Source organism: Gouania willdenowi, chromosome 6 (genome assembly GCF_900634775.1).
Source record: "Gouania willdenowi chromosome 6, fGouWil2.1, whole genome shotgun sequence".
NCBI classification, from domain to species: domain Eukaryota; kingdom Metazoa; phylum Chordata; class Actinopteri; order Blenniiformes; family Gobiesocidae; genus Gouania; species Gouania willdenowi.
The window spans coordinates 16,014,911-16,036,103 of NC_041049.1; the positions used below are offsets into that span (position 1 = coordinate 16,014,911).

General features: G+C 38.4%; 1 protein-coding gene across 1 annotated transcript in view; it reads left to right on the top strand.

Annotated features, from left to right (window-relative positions):
* The window catches only part of dock4b (dedicator of cytokinesis 4b), a 212,757-nt gene that overhangs the window by 70,563 nt on the left and 121,001 nt on the right, over positions 1 to 21,193 (top strand). The window contains 4 exon segments of the mRNA XM_028448884.1: positions 8,363 to 8,444; positions 8,569 to 8,629; positions 8,705 to 8,837; positions 11,065 to 11,153. Coding sequence (XP_028304685.1) covers positions 8,363 to 8,444; positions 8,569 to 8,629; positions 8,705 to 8,837; positions 11,065 to 11,153 — 365 coding nt within the window.

Genomic DNA, 21,193 nt, shown 5'->3' on the forward strand with positions numbered 1-21,193 from the left:
CCAGGTAAACCACACAAGATGATGTTAACCAAACGCTGAAAGGTTGCCGGGGCATTCCGTACGCCAAATGGCATAACCGTGTACTGTAAAAAGGCATCTGGAGTCACAAATGCAGAGATTTCTTTTGCTCGAGAGGTTAAAGGCACCTGCCAATAACCTTTTAAAAGATCCAGTTTGGTCACATAGTTAGCACTACCAACGTGATCCACACAATCGTCAATTCGAGGCAGTGGATAGCAATCAGGCTTAGTGACACTGTTGACTTTGCGAAAGTCAGTACAAAAACGGTCAGAGGCATCAGATTTCATAGCCAGGAGACAAGGCGAACTCCATGAGCTGGAGCTCCTTTCTGCAATGCCATTCTCCAGCATGTAATCAACCTGTTTTTGTAACCGAGCACGTTTATCCGGATTTACTCTGTAAGCGTGCTGCTTAATTGGAGAAGAATCTCCTACATCAATATCGTGCTCAAGAATGTTAGTCTTTTTTGGTACATCAGAAAATAAGGAGATATTAGACTTTATTAACTGAACCACATCCTCACATTGAGTCTCAGTAAGATGTCCAAAGCATTCATCAAGTTTGGATAATATTTCAGAATTTTTTAGCCGACCCTGCACAACAGCAAGAGACGGCCCAACAACATCCTCGAGGTCAGATGCAGCCCCCGCAGGCAGCGCCTCTGGAATTTCAGCACCGGACAGCACCTCTGTCACCTGGGCCCTACCAGTAGCTTCAGCACTAGACATTACCAACATGCTGTCACAAACGTCGCCGACAGGGGTCGGGTGAGAAGACTCCCTGTCAAAGTAAGGTTTTAGCATGTTAATGTGACACAATCTGCTACGTCGTTTGCGATCTGGGGTTGCAACGATGTAATCCCGGTCACTTTTCTTTTCCTTAATGACATAGGGACCACTGTAACAGGCTTGCAAAGCTGAACCGGGGACAGGAAGCAGTATCAACACTTTATCACCGGGCCTGAAGCATCTGCTTTTGGTGTCTTTATCAAACCATAATTTCATCTTTTGTTGTGCAGTAGACATGTTTTGTTTTGCTAACTCACATGCACGGTGAAGTTTAAAGCGAAAATTAGAAACATAATCGCAAAGATTTTGCGGATCGCTACCACCCAACCACTTATCTCGCAAAAGTTTTAGAGGACCCCGCACAGTGTGCGCAAAGACCAGATCAGCTGGACTAAACCCCAAAGACTCCTGCGCGACCTCACGAACTGCAAAGAGAAGGAGATGAACGCCCTCATCCCAGTCCTTATTAGCTTCGAGACAATACGTACGAAGCATACTCTTCAACGTGGAATGGAAACGCTCCAAAGCTCCTTGGCTTTCGGGATGGTATGCGCTCGAATAATGGTGGACAATATCGAGTTGTTTCAAAACTTGTGCAAAAACTCTTGACATGAAATTGGAGCCCTGATCAGTTTGAATCACTCTAGGTAATCCAAACAGAGAGAAGAATTTCACCAGTGCTTTTGCTACAGCCGGAGCAGTAATTTTGCGCATGGGGATAGCCTCAGGAAAGCGGGTCGTCGAGCACATAATTGTCAAAAGAAACTTATTACCAGCTTTTGTGCGTGGAAAAGGCCCAACACAGTCCACTATGACACGTTCAAACGGTTCACCAACAACCGGAATCGGATACAATGGGTACCTCGGAATAGTCTGATTGGGTTTGCCACATACTTGACACACATGGCATGTTTTACAATGTTGCCGCACATCGCGTTTTAATCCGGGCCAGAAGAACCACCGCAAGATGCGGTCATAGGTTTTATTCACTCCTAAGTGACCAGCAAGCGGATTATCATGTGCCAACGTTAAAACCTCTTTCCGGTATGCTTTAGGAATCACAATCTGTGTCAGAGCACTCCAATCATCATCTATGGATGCATGCGGCGGTGTCCACTTACGCACCAGCATCCCATGTTTTACAAAATAACAGGTTGACAACTGTTCAGCTTCAGACTCAGACACAACGGCATCAAAAATAACAGAAAGTGTCGAGTCATTCTTTTGTTCGGAAATAAGATGCTCACGAGACATACAAACTTTAATGGTAAGGTCCTCGTCCGCAAGCGGTTCGACAACCGGGGCCGCAGGAGCAACCACAGAGTGTGGAGGAACAGGGGAGGCTCTCAATGAAGGGGTTACAACATCAACATCCATCATAAAGCTGTCAGCTAGATCTATATTGCAACCATTACTAGAGTCCTGTTTTCCTCGTTTTTCAGACATAGCTCGTGTGACAACACAAACTGGAAACACATCAGGGAATTTCTGCTCCAACTCCTCTGGGTGCTCTGAAATAGGAACAGCAACAACCTCAGGGTTTAAAAGAACTTTACCTCCCGCCAAGTCATTACCCAAAATAAGGGACACCCCAGCTATGGGAAATTGAGGTGCTACACCCACTACTACCTGTCCCTTAACTAGTGCTGACTCCAGATATATGCTATGGAGCGGAAGCGACACAAACTGCATTCCAAACCCCCTAACTAATGCACTGGAGCTAGTTGTTGATTTTTCTGATAGTGGTAAAACACCCTGTAGAAGAACAGATTGTGAAGCAGCACTATCTCTCAAGATGTTAATCGAGACATTCGGCCCTGCATTAGTTACTGAGACCAAACCTTTCATAATGAAGGGAGCGTACACGTTAAGGTCCTGCTTAGCCTTCTCTGGACTGGTTAAATGCTGTTCACAGGATAAAACCTCTGTTTCCATCAGATTGACCACTTTTGACGTGTTCCTTTTATTCAAAGCAAAACACCGGTTCATTGTGTGGCCCCGCTTTTTACAATAGAAACATACAATTTCATTCCTAACATCGACAGGTTCTTTGTTACAGCTTTTAGGCTCTCCCTGCGAGTTCTGTTTTACCTGAGAGGTAAAAGATTCAGCTGCGCCATCCCCACGTTCAGAGGGCGAAGTCAACTTTCCAAAGTTAGCCCTATGAGTAAGGACGTACTCATCTGCGAGCACAGCCGCATCAGAGATTGTGGTTGCTTTTTGTTCATTTACATAAGTGACAATACGCTCGGGAAGACAATTTCTGAATTCTTCCAAAAGAATCAATTCTCTCATCTTCTGAATATCATTTACGCGTTGCGATTGACACCAGCGATCAAACAGAGACTCTTTCACCCGACCAAACTCACAGTAAGTTTGACTTTCTTCTTTCTTAAGCCCACGAAATTTTTGACGGTAAGCCTCCGGCACAAGCTCATGAGCACGCAGAACAGCACATTTCACTTTATCGTAATCGGGGCAGTCGTCAGGAGACAAGGAGGCGTAAGCATCCTGAGCCTTACCCGTAAATACTGATTGCAATAGCAGGGTCCACACATTCTTAGGCCATTTAAGCGTATTGGCAACACGTTCAAACATCACAAAATAACGATCAACATCTCTGTCGTTAAATTGAGGGACTAAGCGAATACATTTATTCAAATCAAAGTCAACTCTGTCTAAACCAGGAGAAGAGGTCATAAAGGCTGATTGCTTTAAATCAAACTCCATTTTGCGAAACTCAAATTCAAATTTCAAAGTTTTCTCTTTTATTTCCTTTTCAATATCCAATTCTTTTTCTTTTATCTCTAAGCGGCGCATTTCGAGCTCTAGTTCTTTAAGGCGAAGCAAGTCCTCCGACACAGGCTGGATAGTAGATGTACCTGGGGCTGAAACAGCTGGGTCGGATTCCAACGCCCCCTTTTCAAACAGAGAGGCAAGTATATCAGCCTTTAGCACGTGCTTCTTACTCTGTTTCGAAACCGTAACACCAAAACGATCTGCAATTGTAAACAAATGTTCTTTTTTACAACGGTTTAACACTTCAAGGCTTGGATGAGCCACAAACTCATCAATATTAAACTCCATTTCAATAAGAAAAAAGTTTCGCAAGTAAGAACAAGTCTTCAAATGCCGCCAATCAAAGATAATTTAGCCAGTATGCAATGGGAAACACATACAAAACCCTAGCGAGAGCAGAGATTGCATAAAGCACACACACACACACAAAAAACTCCAGAAAAACACAAAACCTGTGTCCATAAATACACAAGTATACAAAAAATATGAAACCACACAGAGCAAAAGGTCTCACAAGGTAGGCAAAGCATGCATAACAAAAGGTAAACAAGCAAAGTATCAGAAGAGTGGTTACCAAAACTCTCCAGTTTAAAGAAAGATATCAAAACCAGAACTACAACTGACACAGTTTACCAAAAATCACACGCAAAAGCCACTAATCTGTACTGATAAGCAAAATATCAATACCCAAGTGCTTAAACAAAGCCTATTTTATTTTTAGACAAGCCCCCATATATGTTACGGTCTCCTCAAGAAAATGTGGCTTGATGAAGGGAGACCACTAACATATACAAAAGGACACAGACAAAAGGGTTCGAGTTGGCAAGTTTATTGTAAATAAAACATTAATGAGTCAAAACATAAATCAACAAACCAAAAAGGCTACAGGCGCCGGCCAAAATAAGGAAAAGAGGGGTTAAGAACCTGGCTAACCGCTCCATGGGCCATCGGACCAGGCCCCACCCTGGCTAAGCTACCTCAACCAAAACTAACTATTAAACCAAAAAAGAAAACCCGGAAAACAGGACTACCGGCGACTATAGCCAAACTAAAATAACAAAGCCCAGCAATCTAAACATGCCTGAGTTAAATAATTACTACTTAAATAGAAAAAGGTTTCAAACCACTCAACAAAACAACCAACAAGACAAGACAACAACCAACCAAGCAACAACCAACCAAGCAAGCAACAACCAAACCTCACTATACCTCTGTCCTGCAGTGTGTGTGTGGCTCAGTGCTCAACTCTGCTCTGCCTGCTCCTCTCTCCTGCCATCCTAAATAATCTCCCTCACCTTGATTGCCAACAGCAATCAGGTGTGCTACAGCCACTCAGAAAGGGGAAGGAGGGAGACCGGCCATAGAGGAAACACGTAACAGTTTAGTATCGGAATATATCGTGTTGTGACATGCAAATTGTAAATTGTCAGATTCATGGCAATGCACACCTCGAGTCAGGAGAGCCGACCACAGGGCTTTAAAGCCACCAAAAGCACAGCAACTTGTTGCTGCTCCATCGTTGAATGTTGTGAAAGAACGAACGGAGAAGTTTCTGCGCACTCTTAAGTGCATGCTTCCAGCAGTGGGCTGCATTGTATTTGTTCTCACTCAGCGTTCTTGAAGCCAAAATATAGGGTGCTGCCATCTTGCATATTTGACGTCATATGGAGCCAGTCTGCGCAGTAGGATTCACGGCAAGATCCACAAAGGAGATAGGAGGGACTATTCGGACGCAGCCTATGGCTTTGACCATACATGAGAGCATCTTCCTCAGGTTTCTGTTTTTCTGAGAACTCTATTCCAGTAATGCCCCCCTCAAGTGGTTAGCTCAGGATACTGCACCAGAGGCTGTTTGGAGCAGATCAGAAGTTGCGCTCTGAACGCAAACCAAGCCAAACCAAGGTGATAAAATGATCACCTGCCCTCCGCTCATTCGGACCAAGTCCGGGACTTAAACCGGTGTGAAAGCACCCTAATTCGCCTCTCATTCCAACTTGTAAAGTTTACTTTAAACACTTTTTCACTTGTGCTCTGTTTGTATTTTGGGTTGGGGCCCCCGAAAGTGTGTAGCTGTAACTGTAGCTTGTGCTTTTAGCCATGTCAGCGACTTGGCTCTTTGTCAGGCGCTGGTGCATTACAAGGCTTTCTCTCTGCTTATCGGCGGACTGTGAAAGTCACCTAACTGGATTAGCTTTCAGCTCGCCAGCCAGGATGAGAGCGACCCAGCAGGAGGCCTCGTTGACTCTGAGCGTATGTGCACCATATAAAAAAGACCATGGAAATCAGTGTCCGTCCTTTTTATTTTCCAACCCTATTCCTTCTCTCTTATAAGCAAAGGGAGGCAAAGGAGCATTTCAGGCCAACATAGTTGATCAGGGAAAAAAGTTTTTTAGGATTTGAATTGTGTCTCCTGCTGTTGTTTCTGCACCAGTGAAAATCAAAGGTTATAACTTTATGACTTTTGTAGGATGCTAAAGACGTTACCTATACAACTGGAGGTGAACACAAGCTCTAGTTGTCAGGCATGGTTCAGATCAGAGCTAGCAGATTTTATGTCATTTTAGTTCAGGGGACAAACACGCACCAGTTTGATCTCAAAACGAGAGATTTCAAAATTATTGGGAGTTGAACTAGTTTTGCTCTTCCACTTATAAATAATATATACAGTATGTAAGGCATTGACAATATCCAAGCAATAAGTGACAGATGTCAGTCCCTGTGAGATCTTTACTTTCCTTTGTTTTGAGAACAAATTAAATTTTATTTTGGGAAATTGTGATTAATCTATTTTTTATTATATGGGAAATTTTGTTGAATAATCTGAGGAAAATTGCAGGATTTAAGAAAAAAAACAAGATTTCATTTGCGATTATAAATTACTGTCATCATGTGATATATGCATGACCATATACATTATTGTGAAGTTTTATTGAATTTGTGTATTTGGAGAGACTGAGATATCAACAGTTCAATGAGTTGGTCATTTAAACAGTGTTTCATGTTTTCTTGGCCATCTGGCCAAATTGGATGATCCAAACGATGAATAAAAACTTACCAGCTGCTGTTTTTGGACACATTCTGTATCTATCGTGCACTATTTTTCAGTAATTAATGGATATTAAAGCAGTTATTTTGCATACAAGTAAATACAAACATGAACATTTGTCACTGCCCCGATTCAAATACATTTCTTCACATTTTGGTGTTATAAAGGTATATTTCTGCTGAATATCTTCATATCCATACATAATACCGAATATGATACCCTACTTTTAACACAGATTTTTTAACATGTTCATGTGAGCGCACAATTTAACCGATGGGTTGCATTTAAATAAAAATCAAATCAAATCAAGGACATAAAGAATGAGTTTGTCTGTCACACTGCTGGAGGGGAGCTTCTTTTGTAATAATACAAACTATTATTTTATAGCAATAAAAATATTCTGTGATATTTTCTATGATAACTATTTTATTTATTTATTTTAGTTGTTTATTTAACAGTACAGAAAATGTACCAGATTTAGCCAGAAGGCTTTTTTTCATCTGCATCTTGTCATCCTAAAAGAATTACAGGAAATATAAAACTGTGCTGTCAATATTTCAAATTAGCTGCTATTATAATATGATATTGCGTAATAAAACGCTACACACGCGTGATTATTGTGCTTGTATTCTCATTAGGCTCACCTCATTCACTCCATGCCTGCGTAAGCTAAACGATGACGTGCCAACCCAAGCTTGGCAGTTCTCGGATTTGGTTTTGCCTCTGCTGTCTAATACTGCTCTTATTTACACGACACTTTTTTTTCTTTTAATGAGTGTGAGGGAAAACAAAAATGTGTGGATACGCTTCCGTTTGTTCAATTTACACCAAATAAAACAGTGAATCCCTTGGTTTTGATTTCCCTCTCAATGTTAGCCTGTCCTTTTTGTCTCATGTTCTGTTTCATGGATTACGAGAGCTTCTTTGTGAACGTAGAACACTGTTGACACATCTTTATTATCCCCCGCCACAAAGTGGGAAGGGGATATAGGTTTGAGGTCCATGCGTGCGTCCATCCGTCCTTCAGTCCGAGTTAAAGGGGACAGCTTTTCTCAGAAATCATTTAAGATAGGATAACCAAATTCAGTGTGTGGCTTCAAGGTATCAATATCTTGATGGAGTTTGAAAATGAGAAGCGCGCAATTATTTTTTCCAGAGTTATTGCCCTTGTTCTGTTTTTCTTTACTGTGTTTGAGGTATCTTCAATGGGGACAGCTTTGCTTAGAAACCGTTTAAGATTGGATAACCAAATTTAGTGTGTGGCTTCAGGGTATTAATACCTTGATAGAGTTAAAAAATGAGAAGCACACAATATTTTTTTCCGGAGTTATTGCCCTTGTTCCATTTTTTTTACTCTTTTTGAGGTATCTTCAAAGGGGACAGCTTTTCTTAGAAATCATTTAAGATAGGATAACCAAATTTGGTGTGTGGCTTCAAGATATCAATACCTTGATGGAGTTCGAAAATGAGAAGCACGCAATTATTTTTTTTAAGTATATTTCTAAGTTCTTAGATTTAGGACATTTAGGAAAAGGTTGTAAGTTGTACTGACAACCACTCTGGTGCGGGATGTTAATGACTGTCTTCTTGTTCTGTTTGCTGTGGCTTGAATTGAATTGAGTTCTGACACTTAGTATTCACTGTCGACCCCTTTCATCACTCACTGCCCCACCCCCCATTCCCTCTGTGTTTTTCTTCTTCCATACAGTGAAAGGTTCTTTGTCAGGCTGAATAAGAGTGGATTGCCCAAGTCGCCGGAAAAGACAGAGAGACAATGCACGCTATTTGTGGTGAGCAGCATACATACATGACTTACTGTTTGGAAAGATTTACGACTGGAAGCTAATTATTTATGATTATTCATTATTTTGTTTAGGCTAAAAAATAGTGTATAATCTCTGTTTGTTTTGTCAGGATTTGGGAAGCAGTGATCTACGAAAAGATGTCTACATTGTTGTGCATGTCATAAGAATAGGTGAGGGTTGTTAACCATTCCCTTGTTGCCCTATATGTTCAGTGCTTTTAACTAGTGTGTTATTGTTATGATCAGGGAGAATGGGAGCAGGAGAGAAGAAGAACCTGTGCAGTGTGCAGTACAGGCGACCGTTTGGCTGCGCTGTCGTGAGCATCGCTGATCTGCTAACTGCCGACTCCAAGGATGACCACCTGCTTAAGGTTTATGCGTAAGTCAGAAATACTTTTACGATATGTAATGTAGCGACTGTGTTCCAAAATTTCCAAAAGTTTACCCGCTTCTGTTGCGTTTCCATTTCTTCATTTTTTTATATGACTTAAGCGATTTATTTTTCCCAAATCATACCAGACATGCTAAATAAATAGGCTTAATAGAGTTAACTGCTGTTATTCATTTTATATTCATATGCTTTAGATGACTTAAGGAAGCCAGGAGAGTTGCGCTTAAATCACACAAGATTACGTCAGTGTCGCTAACGAACATTTGTTTGCAACACCACTAGACACTCACACACACACACACCATTGAAATGTGTGATATGGGTTTAATTTGTGGCGTATCGCTATTTTCATTTAATTTTGCATGACATCCCACGCAGCTGTGATTGCGTGAGATTTTGAACAAGATTGTTAGCGAAATGTGGCCTATTCGTTCATTTAGTGCACCTCCTAGACATTCAGTCACTCATTTTCTAGGGTAGAAACAGCTTGAAAATGTGATATTGTCCTAAAACATGCATGCGAGTTATTTCTGTCTCTCATTTTGAAGAATAAAAAAGTCCTTACTAATGTTCTCAACAATTTTTAAAGTTATCCAAGGTTGAAGTTTTACTAAATGGTCTTTTATGCTAGCCTAACGTAGTGCAGAAATGTCAACATAGACTTTTTTTTTTTTTTTAGGTTGAAACAGATGTTTTAACAGATATGCTTTTATATACAGCTAATAATTTGTGCCAAGAACAGTTAATGAACAGTTGACCAGGATAGCTTCCTATTAAGCATTTAACACGAACATCGATGGAGAGGAGGAATGAAAAAAGACAACACTGACGACAGATGAGAATAAATCCTACATAAAAAAGGACAAATAAAAATGAAATTGTGTTCAGAACAACCTAAGACTGTTTGACCAGAGAGACAAGCTTTGATGTAAATTTTCTGTGTACAAAACAGGGGACGGGACTTGGATAAGCAAACTGCTTCTCTCGCCTCCTTTTTCGGCATGTACAAAAAAAAAAAAAAAGGAAGAACAAAACTTCTGTGAATACAACCATGTTGGAAATAAACTGAATAAATAAAATAGAATAAATTTAATGGAATAACAGATGTTTACCCACCTTAAATTACTTTTGCCAATGAGTTAAAAACTTCCAGTTGAGAGAATAACTAATGTGGCAATACTGGTGTCATAATGGATTTGGCAAATTAGCAAGTGATTATAACCATTGTTTGATTCATTTAGTAATTACATAGGTTACTGGTGGTGATATGATCTATTTTTTTGTTTAGCTGTAGATAGATTTTGGTTGGTATTATAGTTAAACACTGGAAGCACTGGAATCATGGGGGATAGTTAACTGTATAATGAATCTTAACAGACCCATGGTGTGAATTCAAATGATACGACAGAAGAATTAGTTGGTTTCACAACAGATCATTTCAAATTCAGATTTGCACTATTATTGCCTTTGCTTCAGAAGCTTAGAGCCTCAAACAGTCAGTGTATTTAGTTATGTATCTATAACTCTAACTAACAATACTCTGAAGGATTCAAAAAATGCTCACCCAGCAGTTTGACCTTAATAGTAGCTGGTTCAGACTTTATCACCTGACATGCTCACACATAAACACAGCCTCTCTTTTTTTCTAATACCTGCAACTTGAAACAACACCTATGAGGTTTAAGATTAAAGTTCTGTGCTGGATGTTGTTGGAATTAGGTCTAGACACAAGGTTTAGCTGTTATAAGACATGTCACAGTTATAGTAGGTCAGCAAAACTAAAAAGCAAGGCAAACATATTTGTCTATACACAAGGCAATGCAATGTGCTTTATTCTGCTATACAGATACTGTCTGTCACTGTGAATTTATCACAACAAGATGGAGTGTAAATCTCAAAAAGCCAGTGTTGCTTTTTATCCCAGATGACACGCTTGGTTTAAATATCTATATTCTGTTTATTCTGTTAACTCCTGCTACCTATTTACATGGTATATCATCACTTAGCTTATAAAAACTGAAGATGCTAGTGTTAATCGAATTTGAAAGAGCAAAAAAAAATGTATTCCAGAAACTTCATATTGATTACGTGGCTGTTTGGCTAATATTGTAAAACACTTGTATCTTTCAAATAATGATATTCTAACTAATTCAGCTTTTCGGATGACACTGAGTTTCTCGTTCACTTTGTCATCTGTTGTTTCTTGCATTTGCAGGTGTAACACTGAGAGCGAATGGCACCAAATCCATGAGAACATCATTAAAAAGGCCAATTCCAGATACAACCTGTCTGGATCAAACACTGGTAAGAGTCTGTCTTGCTTTAAAGCATTTTTATTCATTTAGAACTGGAGTGTCAAACTCACAGGCCAACGGACCAGTTTGATCTCAAGTGGGTCATGTATTTTAGGGGAAAAAGTACAATTTTTACATCATTATTCCCTAGTTTTCAATATCAATTAAATTCACTTAAAAAATATATTGATTTTGTTGCCAATTTTTGGTGTAATTTAGAGGAGTTTTGTTGAATTGTTTGAGAAATTGCAAGATTTGTTGAAAATCTGAGAGTTTTCTCCACATTTTACTATTAAAAATGACTACATTCATGTGATATTAACAAAGGAAAATGCAAGCCTGTAAAAATACTGTAGAGTTTTAATAAATTGGTGAATTTGAAATATCTGCAACTGGATTATTTGGTAATTTACACAATAATTCATGTTTTCTCTGTAAATTTTACTTTTTTTTGCGGGCCGAATTGGATCCTCTAAAGGGCCGGATTTGGCCCCTGGGCCTTGCTTTTGAGATATGTGATTTAGAAGCTGTTTCTTAATTTTATTTTTTGATGTTTTTTTGTTTAAAGGTTAATCTATGAAAGCTTATAACACAAGTTATTACATAGTTACTATCTGACTGATATGATATTCAGTGTTTTGGTCATGGGAGTCAGGATCTTTCTTATGGAATAGGATCCGCCCTCACACGCTCACATCCGCAGGAAATCTCCTGTTTCATATAAATGCTAATATTGGATTGTATAAATAGTTACATCTGTATCATGCTGGACTACCACGTCAGCAGTTTCCCGTCGCAACAGGTCGGCGAAGAGTCGGAACATTCTGTTCTCCAGACGTCAGAGAAGATAAATATCAGACACATGGAGATGTTTGTTGTGTTTTTCCCACGCAATATTAGCAATGGTTTATTTAAAAATACAGATCTATATATTATATACACCTTTTTTATTCTCAAACTCACACACAAAAGGGCGATTTTAATGCATTTGAAAGCATTAAAAGTTTGTTTAAAAATGTATGGAAAAGCAGAATGTAAAGATTGTTGATAAATGATCAAGTGAGTCAGCATCTCTCTCCACCTGCTCTTTGAAAACAGTTCATTCATTTGATTGTGCAACGTTAAGCCATCACAAATAATCTTTGACGAGCACGGAGGACTGCAGTGATTTAACAAAGCGATACAAAGCGCCCCGCTTCATCTGACTGATGACTTTACCGCCTCGCTGATGTGGAGTCACAAAAGAAGTGCAGCATCACGCTAAAATCCCTCATTTTGCACTCATCATGGTGTGGGCGAAATGCAAAGCACAAGCTGAGATAAGCACCACAATGTGCAAATTAATTTGTGGATGATCATAAATGTTGGAAATGAAAGGGAAGGAAGACTTTCTAACAAACTGGCTTTCTGTTCACATTGTCCATTTAACACTGTGCTCAATGCATGCATCAAATTTGGCAACATGTAATATATAGAGATGGTCTGTAATGTAATGTGCAGTGTATGTGTGTGTAGTATCTGGCACACAAACTTACAAAAATAATTATTTTATTAAGATAATCTTAAAAAATTAAGAAAGAAATGATAACAATAAAATAATACAGAACATTATTGACTTGAAATGGTTCAAAATCTCACCCAAAAATGTATTTCAATAAGTTTATTTATCACATGACAGAAAGAACACACTAAATCACACAAAGTAACAACAAAAACATACAAAATGACTTCATTGACTCCCCAAGTTACTTCAAAACTACACAAACCACAGAAAAATACTCCAAAATATATTATTTACAATAAATGTTCGAACTTCTACCATTTGACACTTTTGCATAAACAATTACAGCTTTTTTGAGGGGAGTAAAATGTTTATTTTGCACGTTATAAATACTGTTAGCAGCAGCCGTCAACACACACGAAAGTGATCTCAAGAAACGAGGAGCACCAGTAGAGTCATTACATCACATCTGGTTCCACATATCATGTGCATCTTTTACGTAACATCCATTTTTTAGTTTTTATTTATTTATGCGTTGCTTCTTTTTATGTCCAGACCGGGAGCAAAAGTCCGCCCAGTCACCAGATTATCTGGATACTATTTGGACCGTAACACTGTTAGGTAAAGTTGGCATATATTCACAGACTCGGACTTCCAGCATCAATAACTCACAAATGACATCTCTGCCATCAGTGTGAGGGGGACAACATGATACAAGATCATTTTTATCAAACGCAGCAGAGAAGCACAGGTTTCTGGTTTTAAATTAATAATTTGTTATTTGGTTTTTTTTTAAACAAAATAACCAAAGAACGAACTGTACACGTATTGGTAGATATCATTTGTTGTGTTTTAATTATTTACTTATTTTCTGTTATTTTGTATGTCAAGCAAGTATCCAAATTCAGCTTTTGTGCATGAATTTCTATTTTTTTTTACTGGTGAGAAATGTTAAGTGAGAGGTTAAGTATATTATAAACCGACTTGTAAATTGAAAATAGTGTTGAATGAGGTGTGGGTCTCACTTCTGGAGGACTGGCTGTTTATAAAAGTGGCAGTAAGATGTCCATCATTGGTGCGTTGTTCCAGACTGATTACTGCAGACATTTTGGTGGGTGTTTTTTTCTCACTAAGCTGCTGACCTGCTCGTGGCTCCATTGCCATTGTTCACAGTGTTGAATCCATCATATGGGAGTTGTGGGTTTGTGTCTTTCTCTTTTACAGCCTCTCATACACACATAATCAACACACATAAGTGAATTATCTCTGAGAGTTTCCTTTCCGCCCATCTTTGGCCACAGTGCACACTTTATCACAAACACTGGGATGGGAGATATCGAGTAGCTGTCGGCTGAACGCATTGATCCAGCCCAAGCCTTTGTTTGCTTCACTGCGTTTCCCTTTTAAAGTGAATTAGTGGAGAACTGCAGGTCTTTAGTCTTTAAATACTCACACCCATAATTCAGTGCAGTTTGTTTTGAATTACAATTGCATCACTTAACTGAATATGACATGGAACACCTCTAAAAAAAAAAAAGAGAGAGGAAAACCCTCAATAAATACTGCATTTTGGTATTGACTTTAGTTTTAGAGATTATAAGCACTGATGGCTGTTTTTCACTTTTAAGCACTAATAATTTGCTGCTGTGAAATGAATTTCACCTTGTCTGTACATGCTGTTGAAGGTCAACACTACATGTCGTGCAATCTTTTCACAACAGCAATGAAATAAGTACAATTATTTTATTGCATAATTGTGACCATCCCCAGCCTCCCTAAGGAGGGGTAAAAAAACACTGTAAATAAAAACAGAGGGCAGTGTTACACCTAGGTGAGGGGGAATGGAACAGGGAGCCCCCCCCTGCCCAAGGCCTCAGCAGAGGGGCTGAGGCCCACGCCCAGGAAGAAATAAATTAATGATGGCCCAGGTTTCCTTTGACAATCTTTAATTAAATTATTCGGTATTGTACAACACAAAATTTCCGGTTTCCGATCATAACCAATATGGATATATAGACAGAGCCTCTCCCCAACCTACTCTATGTCACAATATAATATGCTGGATTATAGGAAAAATAAAAACCACAACTATGTTTGTCATAATTGAAATCACGATTATGCAAACAATTATTTGTCAACCCAAAAGTTATTTATTTTTCATACAAAACAATGTAAAATATATTTTTTGAACAGAAATAAAATCCTTCAAACACTAAAATCAAAACCAAACACTTCTTGCACGTGATGTGTCTTTGCTCTCAGACCAAACTGTTCCTATATTAGAGAACGTGACTTGCCTCGCTTGTTTACCAAGCGTTTTTGTTGCATTTCTCCTGCTATGTTTCAAGACAACTAGCAACAACTGTTCTCATGGTTAGCCGGCAGGCTAGGCTAGCTTTAGCTTTGAGAGGGGCGGGGCAGAGGAGATTGCGTGCACGTGCATTTAACAACTCAAAGTTAGTATTTATAATCGTTGTGTGCCAAGCTTTATTCTTTGTAGATGTCCAAAATCATGGGAGTTTGTTTTATTAAGCAAATAAAACAATTATTTTATTTTTTTAAATAGTTTTTTTCTCGATTATGTTATAGTATAATAATCATAATAGAACTTTTATTAACTGCACAGCCTTAATATATATATATTCTTTTACAAGAAGTCAGAACTTCTTGCGATATCTTGCTAACAAGGTGGACAAAACACAGGTGAAAACATTAGCTCCTTGGTGGAGGTAACAACTATATAGCTAAATAGCTATCCTGGTTTGTGACACTATTGTGTCACAAACATTACACACGTGACATTTCTTCTTGTATAGTTTGTACTTGACACTTCACATTGCTCGTGAGTTAGCATTAGCTTAGCGGTCAGCCCTTGAGCGAGTTAAATATGTACACAACAGGGAACAACAATCTATATTAGTGTGTGAAATGACTGAAACATGCTATTAACTCCGTCTACCAACTGAAAACACTGGCAGATATTGCTTTAGCTCACAGAATAGAGATTAACAAGAGGTTATTTTAGGCAAAACTGCATTTTGAGAGCGTGCTCCAGTACTTCCTGTTATGACAAAAATTTCACATATTGAAATGTCAGTTCGGGAAGCTTAAACAAGATTCTTTCCCATCACTAGATAGAACTGTTTCACATTAAGCAAAGTAAATTCAATAATACAAGGCTTGAGGCAGAACAGCAAATATCCTTTTTTCAGTAACTGTGGTCCAATGTCAGCTATTATTACATTCAATGGCAAATATCGGTCGTCTCGCCCTTATCTTTAAGTAATTTTGGCTTTATTTATAATTTTTTTTCATTTCACGCACTTTTCCCCTCTCTACATTATCATTCTTCTTTACTCATAGCTTATTTAAATACTGGAATGGTCTGGTTGTGATTTCATATCTGAATTTAGGTTGCACAGGTCTTAAATGGGGTTAAATATTAAATGTATGTAGAGTTTTCTAAACAGATGCACCTATTTTCTAGCAGTGTATGAGCACAGGTTCTTCTCGGGGCTTGTCACTTTAAGAGCACCCGTGCATAATTTAAGCAGCACAATTTATTACACTTGGTGTCAAGAGGGCAATTACAACAAGAGTGCAGTAAAGTGGGAGAACTTAGCGTGCATTGGTGAGTATACCGTAAAAGGTGACTATGTTTATCTTTGTGCATCCCAGTGCGCCTGGTGTTGACTGCCATTTGTTTTCTCTTGAATCCCACTGAGCAGAGTGCCAGGAGTCTCCCATTAGTGGGCAATTAGCAAAGTAGAGCTGGGCGTACTGGTCTTAGTGGAAGGGAACCTTTTCATTGAGAATGGTAGAGACCAGGGTTGGGGTCAAATATGTTTTTCGGTTACAATTACATTTTCAATTATCCGTGTTCAATTACTATTTAATTACAATTTCAGTGATCAGTATTTTTTTGGCCGGGCTTCCGGGCTCAAAACACCACTCGCTTTGTTGTTGTTGTTGTTGTTGTTGTTGTGTACACTAGTTAAAATCGCTACTCATTATTATTCGTGAACTGAACTGTAATTTGACATGGATCTTCTATGAGCGGATGTCAAGAGCCTCTCTGATACCTTTTTTTACTCGGTTGAACCGAGTCATTTCACTGAATTCTCAGGAACGTGGTACGTGCTCTTTGGCGCGGAGACGTTCCAATTATAATTATTTTAACCTCAGAAAGTCAATTACAATTATGTTCTCAATTACTAAATTTCAATTGCAATTAATCACAATTACTAAGCCTGAAATAAATATCCTGATACAAGTTTACCCTCCTCTTGTGTTAGCTTTCGGTTAGCATCTCTTATGCTAACGGGTCGTAAATCAGCTGTATAATACACCAAAAAACAATTTTCATCATCAAATTTCTTTCCTATTCATTGGTTACCTTGTTAGGCTTCCTAATCAATGAAAATATAGGTTTTTAATATTTTTGGTTTGGGCGTTTGAGCCTTTTTTGTGTCAGTGTACCCCTAGATTTCAATTGTTTTAAAAAACTAAATTGTGGGAATGCTAGATATGAAACACATTTTAATAATTAACTATGTATGTGTAGGACATTAACATTGTTCCCCAGTTTTTATAGAATTTTCATGGCAATTACTTTTACAAAGTAACTCAATTTCAATTTAATTTCAATTATGACAGAAACAGATTTTTAGAATCATGATGACAATTATATTTACACCATGATTGTAATTAATTATCAGCTATGCGATTGCCCATGGCCAACCCTCGTAGTACGATAGCTGGGAAGTGTCAGGTGAATGCATTTACAGAAAAACACGAATGCAAAAAGGTCACAACGGAAGTGTTTCCGACGGACCGGTATTATGATATAATAGCCTGATATGAAAAATATAAGAGTATCCTAATCAACTTTCACTTACTTTCATACGTGTTTCGATGTCTTCTTCTTGTTCTTCTCTGTTCTGGCGGGTTCAAAACACCCGCCAGAAACGTGTCCGTCTGTAATACCGGTCCGTCGGAAACACTTCTGTTGCGGAAACACTTTCGTTGTGGCCATTTTGCATTCATGTTGTGACCTTTTTGCATTTGTGTTGTGGCCATTTTGCCACAACGGAAGTGTTTCTGCAACGGAAGTGTTTCCGACGGACCGGTATTACAGAAGGACACGTTTTTGGTGGATGTTTTTAATCCGCCAGAACAGAGAAGAACAGAGAAGAAGACATCGAAACACGTATGAAAGTAAGTGAAAGTTGATTAGGATGCTCTTATATTTTTCATATTAGGCTATCATATCATAATACCGGTCCGTCGCAAACACTTCCGTTGCGGAAACACTTCCGTTGTGGCCATTTTGCATTCGTGTTGTGACCTTTTTGCATTCGTGTTGTGACCTTTTTGCATTCGTGTTTTCCTGTAAATGCATTCACCTGACACTTCCCAGCCACCGTATGGTAGAGACAGTCTGTATGTACGGCTTGTGCTTTAATACTCAAACAGTCCAATGAGCAGCTCATGTTCTTTCACTTGTTTTTTTTATGCCAATTTTCTTTTCTAAATAAAGGAGAAGTAGTGATGTAAAAACATGATTGTTATGTTTACGCAGCTTTTTTTAAAATTGCATTTTGTAAGAATGTGTATGCGTCAGGTCAGGTGGGTCATTCAGCTCCCACCTCCACATCTAAGCGTAGGCAGGTACAGAAGAGGCTGCCACTGCTGTGTTGTTTTGTTTTGGAGTTTTTCAGTTGGTGAAGAGGCAGGCCTGGTGGGCTGAGGGCAGCAGGGGTTGATGAGGTTTTTGTTTTTTTTGTTTTTTGTCAGGCCCATCTGCCTTTGCAGAGTACGTAATGAAGCTGATATACAGCATTAATGCATATAAATGCCTATTTGTTTGTGGGAAATGCAGATCAGGAATGAGCCAGAAATCCTTAGAACATTTGTAACACACAACTAATACCGAAGAGGTTTCTACACCAGAGAACTGCACTGTGAACTAGATACACCACAACTACTCAATACTATTGAGGTAACAGATTGCACTCAAAATTATTGATTAAACCTAACCGTTATAAGTGTAGTATAAGTCAATTTACATCACTTTGAGCATCCATGAAAAAGCGCTATTAAAGAATCCAATGCATTGTGATGATGATGATGATAATAATAAATCAGACCCTTAAGAATTACCTGTTTGAATTAAGCAGATTAAAATAAAAATAAACAAAACAAAATTAACCAAATTTAAACAATTATATTACATCAATAAGATAAATGTCTAAATTAGAATAATGCAATGATTTACATTTTTAGATTCAATATACAGTATATATGATGTATAATTAAATATGATTAAAGTAATACTAATCTTTATATTTATAGCATTTTTTTTCCCTTAATAAAATTAGTTACAATGTAAATCTAATAATTTCTTGGGAATTACATACATGTTTGTGCTATGACCTACATTTTGGTGTGAGATTAGAAATGGTCGATCAGAAAATACAGAATAAAACTAACTTAAGTGTAAGATACATTAACATATAATGCTTGACAAAAGTAACACTTTTTAATCAGACTTTACGGCATTTCAAGTAACCTTTAACAGTCTGTATTTTTACCACCTATACAGGTATATATTTTTATATACTGGATATATATACAGTATATACCAGCCTTATAAAGGGACATGTAACCATAGCCTATACCTCACAGTAACAACCTATATATTAGTGTGAATACTAATACTTTTTTTTTTTTTTTCTTGTATTACCAGGTATACTGACAATTCCAGTAAAGTAATACTGTATTTATGAAAATTACTCATCAACACATTGGCTTTGTTGTAACTGAACTTGAAATATTCATGTGTTCTCTTTCTAGACTTATTCAGGTGTACAATTTTACTTGTATGTTCAAACAAATACTATTTTTATACTGTATTTTATTTCTGGGCGTTTTATTTTGAAAAATAACCCTACTTTTGCTTTAACGCTTCTGCACTTGATGCTGCGTGCCTCAGACGGCCTTGATGCTCTCACACACACACACACACACACACACACACACACACACACACAGTGTTTGTTTGTGTACATGGTGACTGGTAGAGTAAATACTCATTGTGCGTGTCAGGGGCAGTCGGGGTAATAATAGGTTTAGCGACCATGCAAAATAAAGAGTAATTGGTGAGACTGAACATACAGGTTAAGGCAGAGGTGTTGATCCCATGTTGTCCCAACATTAATTTTACACACTATTCCTCAAAGCTTCTAACGATCTATGCCTAACAAAACACATTATTTTGCACCATATTTGTTTTATTAACTTTTAAAAATGAGACTACTTTACAGTTTTTAAACCTGTATTCCGCCATCTTGAAATCACGTGATTAAATAAGTCACACAGCCCCATTTGCCTGTAAACACCCCAGCATTCAACCTGCTTTTTAAATCATTGGGCAGATTTTTTGGTCAAAATGACAATTTGTTCTGTTTTTGGTTGCTTTTAATCATCAGGAAAAGTTAAAAATGTCAATGTCAACTTTTTTGTTTACCTAAAGAGGATAAAAACGGTTGTGACACAAAAAATAATCTATGATCGCAGGGGGCTATGGTTCCAACTCTGCAGTTTGGTAGTGGACGATAAAGCAGAGAAGAAGAACTCAGTGCGCTGACACGCTCTGGTGGCTGAAGTTAGCAAGTAATCTCGTACTGTTGCAGACGCACAAACCCTGAGGATAGAAGTCCTTTTGGATGGGAGTACTTTAACAGTCTGTGATTACTTGCTAACTTCAGTCACATGATTTGAAGATGGTAGAATACAGGTTTTAAAACCGTAAAGTAGTCCCATTTTTAAAAGTCAACAAAACTAATATGGTGGAAAATAATGTGCTTTGTTAGGCATAAATCTTCTATAAGGACATTTTAAAGATTTTAGACCACATTTGTAAAAAAATAAAAATGGGTGAGAAGGAGGAGTTTGAATTCGATGCGCTGAGGAATGGGGAGCCAGTGGAGGTTTTGAAGGACAGGGGTGATGTGGTCACGGGAGCGGGTGTGGGTGAGGAGGCGGGCAGCTGCGTTTTGGATGCATTGGAGTTTATTTAGGAGTGTGGAGGTTGTACCAAAGAGGATGCTATTGCAGTAGTCAAGGCGGGATGTGATAAAGTCGTGAATTAGAGTTTCAGTGGCGGGGAAGGAAAGTGAAGGGCGGAGATGAGAGATGTTTTTGAGGTGAAAAAAAGCAGTTTTTATGATTTGTTTGATGTGGTGGTCGAAAGGAAAGATTATTATCAAAAATTATACCAAGGTTATGGCACTGAGAGGCGTGACACAAGGTTGAGTTATCAATGGTGAGGTGAAAGTCAGAGGCTGTTTGGATGAGGGAGTTTGGACCAATGAGGAGTATGCCTGATTTGATACTGTTTAAGATCAGGAAGTTTTCTTGGAGCCATGTTTTGATATCAGAAAGACAGTTTGAGAGTGTGGAGTGGGTTTCATGGGTGATAGACTTGGTGGAGATGTATAATTGGACGTCGTCGGCGTAACAATGAAAACGGAGACCATGACGACGAA